Genomic DNA, 13,747 nt, shown 5'->3' with positions numbered 1-13,747 from the left:
GTTTTTTGTTTTTTGTTTTTTTGGTTTGGTTTTTAAAAAATCAAAGGCTACTCAAACCAATACCTCCCTACCCCCCTCTGGGAAAAAAAAAAAAAATCCACCTATCCCATTTGTTTCTCTAATTTTAAAAAGTCAAAAAGATCTCAAAGGTTTCTTACTACTGTACTTACATGCAAAGGCGAAAGCACATCCAATTAGATTTGAGGGTATCATTTACTCCGTGCAGAGCCAAGGACTACTGTGAAAAAAGGCACAGATACAGAAAGAAGAGAGGGCAGCAATAACAAACCAAACAGGGCCAGGGAGCAGGGGCAGAAAAAACTTGAAAAGCAATGCATTTTTTAAAAAGCTTCGATATGTTTCCTTTGACTTTTTATTCCCTGACTCTCCATATGATTTATTTTTCTGTGAAACATTTAATGGGAAAAAAAAAAATCAATCCAATCAATTAATATTGGAATCAAAAAGTCAGCTGGATACCTTTTGTGGCCAGGCTCGCTTTAAAAAGGCTTTGTGATGCATGTAAAATAACTTTAAGGTGATGCATTTTTAGAATTTAGAAGTGTATTTCCTGTTACAAGGCACAGAAATGCTCACACAAGCAATGGGTGGAACAAGCATACAACACAAGTATTCAAGCTTCTGTCTGGTGCACAGCGTCTGAGCAAATTCAGCCCATGGTTAGAATCAGCATGCCGCCTAATATCTGGCTGCTCCGTAGCTAGCTTCAGACTAGAGTCATTAAAAAACAAAAGCAAAAGCAAAAAAAAATTGGTCCAGTAGCTCCCAAGTCTGTCTTTATACCTCTATTGCTGCTTCGGGCTTGCAGTTTCTACCCCAGCTTAGTTTGGGCGTCCATGAAACTGAGTTCTTCCTTGCCTAATTAAGCTTAAATCAGCTCACAGAAGACCATTCCTTCTTTCCCATAAGAGTGTGGCTGAGGATAAAGAGAAGGGAAAAAGTGTTCACTGGAATCAACTAGAGACATTAATTAAAAAAAAAAAAAACAGCGTATGTGTGTATTCTGTCCTATTTACTTAATGTATGACTAGTGAAGGCCAAAAGGAAAACGCAGAGGTGAAGTATCAGATTTATGAGAAATGTTATTTTTTCAAGTAACAAACAGGAGAGTATGGAGTTAGAGAGAAAGCTGGGGGTATCTTGTTATTAAAGGGAAAAAAATCAAGAAAATATAAGGATAAGCCTCACAAAGGAGAAGTACAGAAAAGAGATTGGATATGCCCCTTTCCATACAAATTTGGCATGCAGTCTATGTCCTGCCATTCGGTTAAGTCCTAATCCTTATTGATGGGGCAATGGGCCTTAAACGTAAAGAGCAGGGAGAGCTAGTCTTGATGAGGAAAAAGGTGAGGAAATTCCTTCGAGACAACTGGATTTGAAAGGCCAGCTGTTCTATTCCTTCATCCTTTTATTGCCAAATATGAAGAGAAAACTATGCAAGGAAACTGGATGTAAAGTTGAATTTCTGCTTTCTTGACTCATGGGTTTGTGCTATGTTCCTTCCCACTTCCACCTTAAATCAACAGGGTCCCCTCAAACATGTGCTGCAGATGATACAGTTTATAATAAATTTTCTATTTTAAATATTTCTGGAAATTTCCCCCTCATAATTATTGAAACTGTTATTAGAAGCCCTCCATATCCTGGAATCAGTCATTAGGCCCTCTTCCCCTCAGCCTACTGAGAGAAGATTTAGGTGTTTTTATGAAAAGGCTGGATCTTGTAAGTAGTAAGCAGGTTGTGGAAAGCCCATCATCCTTAGTAGAAGATTCTTCTACTAAACAAGGTTGTATGATCCAGCCTTGGAGAGGGCTATCTGTGAGAGGGCCAAGGCTGCCCTCATACAAGTGAACACAGTATCGTCGTTTTCTTATTGGCCAGGATTTGAGAGAGAGGGGTTCAGACACATTTTTAAAGCCATAAGAGGAGACGGTCAGTCTGAATAGACCCACAACCCAGGCCAAATAATGTTACTGTAGTAATAAAAAATCCATGCAAGGGTAAAAGTCAGGTAAAGCTTACCCACCGTTCTGCCTACATACAAAGCTACTTTGGTTCAGGGCAGGTGTAAAGGAGAGACGGGGGTTCAGGGCCTTTACACCATGGAGGTGAATAATCAAGAAGAGCAAGTTGTCAGGGCTATTCAGGTTTATAGTTCAGCTGCTGAGGTGGTGAAAAGTTTTCCTGTCAGACGTACACGTAGCAATTTAGCCTCCTTCCCTTGGTCCAAAGCAACATACAAGTAACAGAACAGGCATGCTTCCTGCTGCCACTCTCAACAGGCATAAAAGGCAAATGATTTGCTTTCCAGAAACAAAGTCCGGCTGCACATAGCTCTTGCTGTTATCCCCTTGTTCTATCATTTTTCACCACCCAACAACATTCAGCAAAATGAGTTAATAGTTATATGGTGTCTGGGGAAGGGAAAAAATAAAAATAAAACAAAATAAAAGGACACAGATGGCAGAGATACAATATTACTGCAAAAGCAGGTGAATGCGGACCATCCTTGGCTTGCCAGGCTTTATGTGAAGCTTGCACTGCAAGTTAAAAAACAAAACAAAAAAGTTAGAAATAATAATAAATTAAAAGAAGGAAAATTAGGAGCGCCAGCACCAGCATTCAGTGATGGTGAATGCTCATGCAATGATTATGGAATTGACAGAAATTAAAACCAAAAATTCAAGTAAGCTATTCTACATGACAAGCAAAAGCAAAATTTTAATACTGAATTAAAGAACACACGGTTAGTTTCCATTTGCAGGTAATTCAGAATTCACAAGTGACTTCTTGAAACCACTACATGTTCTCATGGAAGGATTTGCTGTTTGATTTTCATTTTCTCAAATAACATAAAACCATTATCTATTAGATTTGGGTATCACATCGGTACTGAATAGGAGCTGCATCTTCCATTTCTGAGCTGCTGGAGTCAGAGAATAAATAAATATACCATAAATGTCTTTGAACAATTAACTTGGGGATTGGAATATAGTGGATGGAGAACATGCTGTTAATCTACTTGGGAGGGGAAAAAAAAAAAGAACAATCATATGGTTACAGCTAAAGCAATGCCAGGAGCCTTCCCCCTCTTAGGTACAAAGCAATGCCAAGTCCAAGATCCACGTGTCTAATTTTCGGCAAGTCCAAAACATGCAACTTCATTCCTTAGCAAGTATCAAAATATTTTTTTAAAAAAGAAGAAATGAGTGGATGATTGTGTAAATTATAGTTATCAAATGCCAGGTACAGTTTTAAAATGATAGATTTTAAAACCTTCTTTTTGGAATGGATGCATCTTAACCAGCAAACTGCCGGCTGGCAACTGTGCAAAGTTTTCAGAAAAGATGAACACTGTCTACTGAACAACTTACCCTCGCGCACTCCCACCACTGAGGTGTAGCCGCAAACAAGGAAAGTGACTTGGTGGCCAGAGATGGCAGGAGGTGGGGTCCAGCTAATGGCAGTGCCAGGGTTAGTTCTACCTTGTCTGTAATCTTAGGAAATGTTATATGCTCTCATGCCACTACAGGTCAAGGAGAAGTACAAAGCCTTACCTACATTAAAGAGGGAGCATGTCATTAGAATAGAAAAAACAGAATTTAGAACTATTAGAAAAACTAAGTTGAGCTCTGAAGTGGAAGCACAGCAGGTGAATAAATACGCATCTCTTTTTAAGTTTTCTCCCTCAAACAGCTCCTAAGCGGCATGTGTGGTGACTCCAGCATCTCCAGCTACCAGAGGAGGAAACAGCCTCCCATTTATTTTTAAAGTACTGTTCTGGTTACCTGGTTACTGTCTGTCTGTGGTCTTCTCTAACCAGAACTCTCCACTAGCAGCAAGTGATTTTTTTTTTTTTTTTAAACTTTTATACTTCAGGCCTCCAACTGGCAATTGTTTTCACTGTTCAAATGGGAAAGTGTGGAAAAGCTTAAGAACCTAGAAGTTACCAAAAAATATGTGCCACTGTTGGGCACAAAATCTGGTGACTTGTGCACCAAATTAAGTCTAATTCCATTCAGAATAAATGAGAATGTGTAAATAAGGCTAAAACAGAATTCATACACACTTCACATAAACTTGAAAAGCATGATACATTGCTTAAGGCCCAAGGCCGGGAAGAAAATGGCCTAAAATGCTCTAAGGACAAGAAAAACCTCCTTACATGGAGAAGTCTGTTATTAGATACTTTTTTTAATGGAGGCACAATACTGGTCAGCTCTTGGAATTTTTATTACGTAAAGGCACATCCAATATACATGAAATATCCTTGGAACATTCCTGGTCTTCTATAAACATTTTTAGTTCTAAAACATGTACCTTTACGCACTTCAGCTCTTCAGGGTAAGAAAAACTTGACTTTGGGTTTCCTAAACCATGAGTCCGCAGCTTTCTCCTGTTTCACTCATGCCTATAGATGTGTACACATACACACCGCCCCCCCCCCCCCGCCCCCAACCACCTATATTTATCCTGGGTTTGTAGGGGTCAACAAGGCTGTGATGCCAAATGGCTTTCATTTTGTCTTGCCTGGAAGAGTCACTTATCTCTGAATCTGTGTGGGGAACGTCACCATGAGTGACCAATGCTTTCCCAACGTGAGCAGCTACAAAGTGCTTTCTTGAACTGGATTATAATCTACGCAGTTCCTACTCTCAAAATTAATCTAGCGTAGCTAAATTTTCGGACCCTGGAGTCCTTTGATCACTTGGGTCTGTACCAACCCCATTTAAATCACCGCTCACCTACACCAACTCCTTTCTATTGCTTAGAAAATGTGTTTGCTCCCCTGCTCTCTTCACACATTTCCTGCTGGCTCAGAGCTTGGGAAGTCAAGGTTTGTGGAGCAGAACTGCAAACTCTCTCTGCGTGTCACTGTAGCAGTACATTTTGGTTTCTACCACAGGAAATTTGACAAGATTCTTCAGGGGCGAGTCTGCACGCTCACTCAGATTAAGTGAACACCACTATCGAGCTCTCTCCCCTGTGATAAGACTCGATTACTATGCAGGCTCAATCCTGTCTGCCATATATGTCTAAGAATGTCATTCTTTACCTACTCCAGTACCAACATTTTTATTTACTTAGCTGTCAGCCTTTGCCCTAGAACCTCAGCAACTAAGGATGAAGAGCAGGAATCCTGAAACACGTTCCGAGTTGCCTTCTTGCTGCCCTCAGAGGACTGCATGTTAAACAGACAAAGCAAGGGTGGCATCCATGGGCTCGCTGCCAGGCTACCACTAAGGTTTTCTTCAAAGGCATCTTACTGACCACTGTGCTTACTGTCAAACCAATAGCAATTGTCATAAAACAGCAGCCTCTAGGCTCTCAGGTAATTTGATGTAAAGCTTCAAATCACAGGAGAATTTCAAGGAAGGTCCAAATCTCCCACTAGATTCAGGCCACTGCTACTGGAGTGTCGTAGGAAGTGACAACTCACGAGCACGATCTGACCCTTTGGCACATTAAATCAACGCCATGTTTAAAAAAAATTTTGTGTGGGTGTAGGTGTGTCTTGAGAATTGGTGGAGGTGTCTTAACGGAATGGGCGTTTCGATCAAACAATTCAACATCTTGTTGGATTTAGAGGAAAGCTAGTGGCCGCTAGCAATTTTTCCGAATCTTTCATTTTGGGAACAGGATTCAATGACTGGCTTCTCAAGCCTTACAACAGAGAATAAAAAAATAAATCTAACAATCATAACTTTAGGATGCTCTTCATCAAGAGCCATGAGGATTGTCTCCAGAGAGTCGTGAAGAGAAATACTCTGTCTTCTCGAGAGTCCTAGTGTTGGTGCAGAAGATGCTACTGGAGACGACAGTCTACTCCAGTCCTGACTGCTTGATCGTGTGGTCAAGTTTTATAAATTAGTGTTTGTGTACCCTTTAGAAATACTTTAAAAACCTTTATCGTCTCCCCTGCACTGTAGAGAAAATACTTGCTTTTATCTTTCTGGTAACAGACCAGTTTCCAGTCTGGAAATGGGAAAGGTAGGGACATGCAAGAGGAATGAATTTAGAGGCCCCGCTGCATGGGGGTGACACCTGCTTACTTTTTCTTATCCTTGTCTTTCTTGGTTTGCTGGGCCCCTGACTGCTGGGCCTGGGACTGTAGCAACTGAGCTGCCGCCTTCTTCTTCTGGAAATTGTTCACCTCCTCCTCCAGCTCCTTCTTCTTGTCTTCCACTTTCTTCTTCTCTTCTTGGTGTGTCCGCTTGAGGAGGTCGAACTTCTCGTGGAGCTGGAGAGAGAGGAGGAAGTCAAGCGTGGCAGAGGGAACGGGACGCTCACTGGTGTAAGGCTACCTGGACCTGCTCAGAAACAGAGCTTGTGCGAGCCGCTGCCCGTGCTCTGGCTGTACAAGGGCGGCGCCATCCGGGGCTGCGCCGGGCCAAGGTGCAGCAGAGCACTCCCTGGAGCCCTACACTCTGTTGAGACTGGATCCCTTAGGACTACGGGGAATCTTCCTGCACTTCTTCTCATAATAAAATATGTGTTCATTGCAAAAAGCATAAAGAAGGCAATAAAAATTATCCATGCTCCTAATGAAAAACTCACCCTAGTGGTAAGAGAAGCTCTTTACTTCTGGTCCTTTCTCGAAAAGTATAATAGGTATTTACTTAGCGATGTACACAGTGACTACAGATGTACGTATCCATACTATTCAAATAAGAAGAGTATGTGGAGAAATTTCTGGCCCTTGACAAACAATTTAGAAAATTATAACGATGCAGAAACAAAAACTGGAAGGAAGGAAATAAGGAAGGGAGGGAGGGAGGGAAGGAAAAATCCTTATTAGATAATTATAGATTTTTTACCCAGCATTCACTTGATACTTAAAGCCAACAGCAAATAATGCTCAACTTTCCTTTCTCTGCAGCAAAACTATGTTGAGTACTTAGCTATTTAAATAATCTCTAAGTTTCTCATTATCTAACATCAAAGGCAAACCTATTTCTCACTCTCTCTCATTGGGGTGAGCGTTACAGCACAAGTGCATGGGGCCTGATTCTAACTGATGTTTGCTCAAATAGCCGCTTATAAATTTTAATGTGCCTCAATTTATCTTTTTTTTTTTTTTTTTTAATTTTTGGCTGCATTGTGCAGCACGTGGGATCTTAGTTCCCTGACCAGGGATCGAACCTGTGTCCCCTGTATTGGAAGTGCAGATTCTTAACCACTGGACCATCAGGGAAGTCCCTCAGTTTATCTTTTAACAGGGTAAAATAAGTTATAGTCATTGAGCTATATAAGCCAAACAATTAATTGGGTCATTTTAAAATCTGAAGAGAATTGAATTTTTAATTCCGAACTCTGCTCAAACTGTATTTTATTATAATGAAAATGTTACTTAAAATGAGAGCAAATTACCACTCATCATAATGAGAAATAACTTGTACCTCTGAAAATATTCATTGTTATTTCATTTTATAGTATTCTATGCACACGTTTAGTTGTGTATTTAGGGTATTATATATAAGAAACAAATATAAGAAAAAGGATGTATTTACATTTAATCAAGTGACTTTAAAAGTTTCCACACTTCATTAATCTAATGGCAACTAAGTTAAGTTCTTTGTTTAATTTAAATAATAGGGACATTATAATGAAATATATGTTCATCTGCAAGTTTCAGGCAGATTTTGTGTGCTTAAAGTATTTTAAAGTGATAATAAGTTAATTTTGTGTGGGTGCTTAATTATTAGAAAGAACTTTGTTTCCATATCAAAAGTGATAGACCAAAAGCTATACTTTGTGTTTTAAGAAACTTCTCAAACAACAACAACAACAACAACAACAAACCTCAAATAATTAATAAACACTTCTTTAAAAATAAAGACGAAATTAAAAAGAAATCTATGGGAACCTCTAGGAAGCAGCTACCCTGGCCTGGGCACTGGAACAAGATGGAGTCAGCAGGATGCTGGAGTCAGCAGGATGCTGGAGTCAGCAGGATGCTGGAGCCAGGGATGTGCACCCCAAAGGGAAGCCTGAGCACAGACTCGGTGGACAGAGCCACCCGCCGTCAGTCAGCGGCGAAGGGCCCTCCACTGTTTAGCTCACTGGGTTGGCTGGTAGACTGAGACAATAATAGTTCCAGGATTCCAAATCTTATGTTTCATCACTTGTAAACTGATGAAATATGGAGCTACAAAAAACATGGGATCAGGTCTGGAGACCTAAGTTCTAGCTTTAGTCTTGGCTTTGCTATAATTAGGTATGTGACTGCATACATCACTTAAACTTTATGACTCAGTGTTACCATCTGTGAAATGGGGGTAAGACTGGCTATCCAACTCTTCATACCAGGTTAGTAGGTCCCTCATGTGATAGAATATATGTAGCAAGTGCTCAGAGCAGCACGAAGGCCTGTCTTGTCTGTGTCTCCCCCGGACACAGGACAGATGGCTCACCTCTTTCTCTGCCTCTTTAAGTTCAGCTTCCTTCTCCTTCACTCTCATGACAAACATCTGTCTCATTTCTTCTTCTTTCTTCTGAAGTTCTCCCAGAAATTCATTTCTTTTTGCTTCGTATGTCTCCTGAAGACTATTCAAAAGCCACAAACCAAGGACAGTGTCGTAAAGTTGCATGATAAAAACTTTCGGTTTAGACAATTTCTACCCAGTCACTTTCTCAAAACAGATAAGGCTGCCACTTACCAGCTTCGAGGACACATAAAATGGCACCATCTTCGTTTTAGTTATGTGGTGATCAGAAAGACAAGCACGTCAGGAACCAGAGATGAGGCAGTAAGTACAGTGTAGCACTAGTGGGATGTCTCTCACTGGCCAAGCTGTATGCTACATACATTCACACAGGGGAAGCCTGGGCTGGCCAGTGTCTCCCAGATCAGTGCCACGTAGACACTGAAGATGTGATCTAGAAGTTTAGAAGATGGAAGGGGTGTCGGGAGAGAAATGCATCGGCACTGGAGCCAGAAAGAACCATCAAGGTTGGTTTTGGGGTCACAGCAATTTACTGACGGATCTTGGGGAGGGCACGGCCTCTCAGCCTCGATGTTTTCCGTGTAAGATGTGGATACAGTGCCTTCCAGGGATATGATCACAGGAGGTAAATGTGGGCAGAGTGAGTAAAGCATTTGACATAACATCTGTGCTTAATAAATACTACCTCCCCCGCCCATCTCCCTCCAGCCCCTAGTTTAGAAAACAGACTCAGTGAAGCATCTAAAGAGACAATAGTAAATCTAAAGATATTACAGAAAATTGCTACGCTTCAAGTGATATTACCAATTGTAAATAGAGCAGGGAGGAGTTTCATTTTTATTTTAAACCTCATCCTCCCCCTGACTGTCTACAGAACTTGGGGCCTAATATTTTAAAGCAAATGCCATGACTCAGTTTCACCTCTAAGTGAGAACAAATATATTCACAGAAAAATCACCTTTGGTAACACAACTTAGAGAAACAGACACCTGCACCCACACTCACACAAACAGAGAAACATTTGTGGGTAACTGCTATTTCTATCCCTCCCTTGTAGTTTCCCTAGAACAAGCATTGTTACAGTAACACAAGTCTGCAGGATTATCCACCTTTACCCAGGGACCAAATTCATCTAAAGTGCTAATTCCAAAATGAAGAGCACCTGTGGATGACCCCAGGCTCCATGCAGAGCCACCCCAGCATTCACACTTGTCCACGCAGAAGGAGAAAAACAACATTCAGGTGGTGGGGGAGCATATGCGTGTGGATGTATGTTTATAAAGAGCAACATACTTACAAAATGTATTAACCAGGATTGTCTATACTTCTGTAATATAACAGAAGTATGAAAAATACTTCTTATTGGTTGCTGAAAAGTAAGTTCTCCTGCCCTCAAGAGTGTCCACACTCCCTGGGTAATGGACAATCACAAGTTTGGTGCTTCTGGAGGTATATATGGTTTTCACATTATCTTAGGAGACAAAAGCAAGTTTGGCCAACATTAGTGTTGGCTAATATTAATAGTAATATTTGGACTTGAAATTTAAGCTCTACATCCACAGAGATAGAGAAATGCATGGATAATGAAACTATAATTTATGAGTTTGATTTTGCTTGTTAGCTTCTAATAAACCCTACATCACTATTATTTGGGTCAGAATTGCCAAAGGCAGAGGATGACTTGTCCTGCTATGAAATTTTGGCGGGAATCCAGTTTTTGTTGATTTTAAGATACTGAATACATCTCCCTCTTCTAACAAGCAGTGGAGCACTGGTTATAGAAACACTACCAAGAAACATGACCCAAAATGTGTTCCACAGATCGCTAGTTTCAAGAAATCTTCAAAAGTGGGGTTCCCAAGTCAAAAGAACAAAAGGAAAATGCAATGTGTGACCTCCCTTTAGGAGAGCCACAGCACACAGCAGCTCCCAAGCCCCGTCAGGATCGCCTGGGAATATTTTATTGGACTTTTCTAAACACAGTTTCCTAACTCCCCTGCTGGAGATGCTGACTCAGGATGTCAGGCGAAGGCAGAGTAATCTGTATTTTTTAAATGCTTCTAGGTGACTTGATGTAACTAGTCCGTCAACCACTGCTTAAGTGCTCTGAAAAGTCCTTCAATTAAAAACAAACAAAACCTGTTTAAGTTGATTCATTTAGAGTCAAATTTGTTTAATCGTGGAAACTTTTGTTAAGTGACCCACAGAGAGAATGTCCTTTGGGTAATGCTACTTGGAATTCTGAGAACTCTCAGGATGACTCAACCTTATCCAGTTCCAGCCCCAGCCTAGCTTAAGCTCTTAGTTCCTGGAGATCTGTTTTCAAATTATGGGTCATGACCCAATCGAGGGTTTTAACCAGTATGTTAAAAAGCTTAGAGAGCAGGATAGAAAAAAACCAGAATGCACTGCAAACTATAAGAGCAGGTATCACTTCATGATATGTGTATATTGGGTCACGATGTAGAACACATTTTATCCTGAAGCTTGCAGCCCAAAGTTGGAAAGTGCATGGTCTAGAGAAAGGCTAAGGAGCAATGCCCCCACCAGCCAGATGGCCTCAGCACATGGCTGCATCCGGGGACAGGAACCAGCTTTGCAGCTCTGACACTGGAAATGACAAGCAACGTATAAGAAAGAAATCATAAACCCCCCCCACTCCAAGGAGTCAACTGAAGTAAGTTTCTTAGCAATGCATTCACACTCCCTGGGCACCTGCGGATTCCACGTGTGAATGAGACACCAGACACCCTCCCCTATGCTTCCAGCCGGTGAAAACCAGTCCAGAAGGAACAGGCTCTAGAGTAGCCTCGCAGATGCCTAAAGTGATGATACCCTTTGCAATTTCTAGCTCTTCCCACTTAAATTTTAATTGTCGTTATTAACACCCTTTTCCAAGTGAGAAGTGAACAATTTTCTCATGAGGTTTTAGGCTGGTTTGAAACAGGATTTATCTTCTCGTTTTCTCTTAACAGCTCTTGGTAGAGGCAGGCTTTGCTCGTGGAGCTCAAGGGAAGGGAGAAGGAGCACTCACATGCCAGTTCACCCTGCACTCTGGGAACTCACACAGCACAGGTCTCTCCTGGTTATGTCTCCTGGACCACCCAGTGGAGAGCAGGCCAGAGTACCACATGCCACTGGGGTTTATGGAGGAACTTACACACGCAAATACATTATCCTTATGACAACAGAATAAAGCAGATATTATCATCACCTCCCATTTTATAGATGGAGAAACTTGGACATAGAGCTGCTTAGTAATCTGTGCAGGTGACACAATGAAGACGTGACAGAGCCGGGATGCGCAGCTGGGCCACCTAGCTCAGGTGGGAGCTCTACCTCCCAAGGCTGGGGAAGTGAGGCCTCCATGTTCCTAAAAATGAATGGTCTCATGGGCCTGAAAACTTTGTGATTTCTTGAGAGAGGGACAGTAAAGGAGCACTTTTTGTGACCTGACAGAGTCAAGGAGAAGGTGGTGTTTAGAGGTGAGGGAGGAGTGTTGGGAAGAGGGCAATGGTGTCTCAGGAGACAAGACAAGCAGCAGGGACAAGACCTGTCCTGCTCCTGTGAGACATCCCCTCCCCCTTCTTCCCCAAATGCCAATCAGAAAGGGCCTGGGGGTCTTCCTAGGTGGCACAGTGGTTGAGAATCCACCTGCCAATGCAGGGGACACAGGTTTGATCCCTGCTCCAGGAAGATACCACATGCCGTGGAGCAACTAAGCCCGTGCACCAAAACTATTGAGCCTGCGCTTTAGAGCCTGTGAGCCACAACTATTGAGCCCATGTGCTGCAACTACTGAAGCTCACGCACCTAGAGCCCGTGCTCCACAACAAGAGAAGCCATGGCAATGAGGAGCCCGCGCACCACAACAAAGAGTAGCCTCCACTCACCGCAACTAAAAAGAAAGCCCGCGCACAGCAAAAAAGACCCAACACAGCCAATAAAATAAATAAAAAAATAAATTAAAAAAAAAAAAAGAAAGGGCCTGGGGGCTGGCGGACCTGGGTCCAGGGAAGGCACGGATGCTCTGGCTGGGATGAAGCACGAACTCTGAGGCTGCAGGGCAGCAGGTGGGAAAGGTGGGCACAAAAAAAAGCAGGTGGACACCTGGAGATATCCACGCAGGGTGACAGAGAGAAAGACTCTGCCACAAGGCAAGACAGACATAACTCTGAACGTAGGCAGGATGAAGGACAGCACCAGGGACAGACTCAGCTTTTGTGCCTGGGATGCACTTGGGATTTAAATGTGGCCTGTCCCTGTGCTGGCCCAGCTCCTGGGTTTGTTTCAGGGGAGCTGCCACTTACAAGCCTCAGCTTTAGAGGCCACTCTCTGCTTTATAAACACATGGTATAAATGCAAGCGGCGCCCAGAGGGCAAGTGGTGGACACAGGGTGCCCAGAGGGGAGGATGGACTTCACTGTACGCCCATGAAGGAATCCTCTACTTGAGAATATAAAAGCTTTGAGTCCTCCACTGCTACTCCTCCAAGCTCACTCTAAATTCACAGGGAAAAAAAGTCTTCTGTGAGCATCCAGATGTGATGACTTCGAAGGTGAAATTCTGGGAAATCACTCAAATTAACTGCGGCTTTTGCTTTTCCTTAACTATGTCATCATTCACGCAGATCCCCTCCTGCAGCCTCAGTGTCAGGCTCACAGGAAGTGCTGGGGAGGTCAGAAACTCCTCCAAGGGAGAGGCTGGGTGGGCCCTTTGTAAAGCAGTGGTTTCCAAGGAGAGGAAAACCAAATTCATTTCACCTTGCTATCTGCCAAGACGTGATTCAAAGCCAACTTTTATGTTCCAAATGATCCTGTCTGCACCAAGAGGGCCACCTGAGGTTGACTGAGTGGGTTTCTAAGAAGAGAAACTACTTTCAGGGTTCCCAGTAACTGAGATGATAGAAGGTGTTTATTTTTAGAAGGTCTACTTTTCTCTATTTCTTATTTTCTTATACAGGGAAAAAAAGAGTAAAAGCCTTGGTTTTATACATATCACTATATATATATATATAGATATATATATTTCTCACCTTTTCATCCTCAGAAAGGAACTCTCAGGCCAGTAGAAATGGAACCAAGTGGGGAGGGGGATACGTGTGAACAAAGCACATTGCCTACAAGTCAGGCCTCAGTGACATCTACCACCAGTCCTGAACTCCCTGGGGACAGCGAGGCCAAAGTAGTAGGCTGCACCTTGCAGAGCCTGCTGCACCCACCCCGCAACCCTCTTCCTGGCAGGAAGTTACCCTGGCCTTGCAGGAGAAATTTTAATTC

At 42.4% G+C, this 13,747-nt stretch overlaps 1 protein-coding gene across 5 annotated transcripts in view; it reads right to left on the bottom strand.

Annotated features, from left to right (window-relative positions):
- The window catches only part of SEPTIN11 (septin 11), an 89,156-nt gene that overhangs the window by 3,004 nt on the left and 72,405 nt on the right, over positions 1 to 13,747 (bottom strand). For 2 of the 5 annotated variants that reach the window (XM_057728629.1, XM_057728628.1), the window contains exons 8-10: positions 8,436 to 8,568; positions 6,075 to 6,262; positions 171 to 238 (exon numbers count right to left, since the gene is read on the bottom strand). In XM_057728629.1, the coding sequence (XP_057584612.1) occupies positions 214 to 238; positions 6,075 to 6,262; positions 8,436 to 8,568 (346 nt within the window). In that variant the 3' untranslated portion in view covers positions 171 to 213. Of the gene's footprint in view, positions 1 to 170; positions 239 to 546; positions 2,562 to 6,074; positions 6,263 to 8,435; positions 8,569 to 13,747 lie in introns of those variants that run through there. The other 3 variants (XM_057728633.1, XM_057728631.1, XM_057728630.1) reach the window with 2 other exon arrangements.

The sequence above is a fragment of the Hippopotamus amphibius genome, chromosome 3 (genome assembly GCF_030028045.1).
Source record: "Hippopotamus amphibius kiboko isolate mHipAmp2 chromosome 3, mHipAmp2.hap2, whole genome shotgun sequence".
NCBI classification, from domain to species: Eukaryota; Metazoa; Chordata; class Mammalia; order Artiodactyla; family Hippopotamidae; genus Hippopotamus; species Hippopotamus amphibius.
The sequence above is the reverse complement of the archived record's forward strand: the minus strand, read 5'-3'. Positions and strand labels throughout refer to the sequence as shown.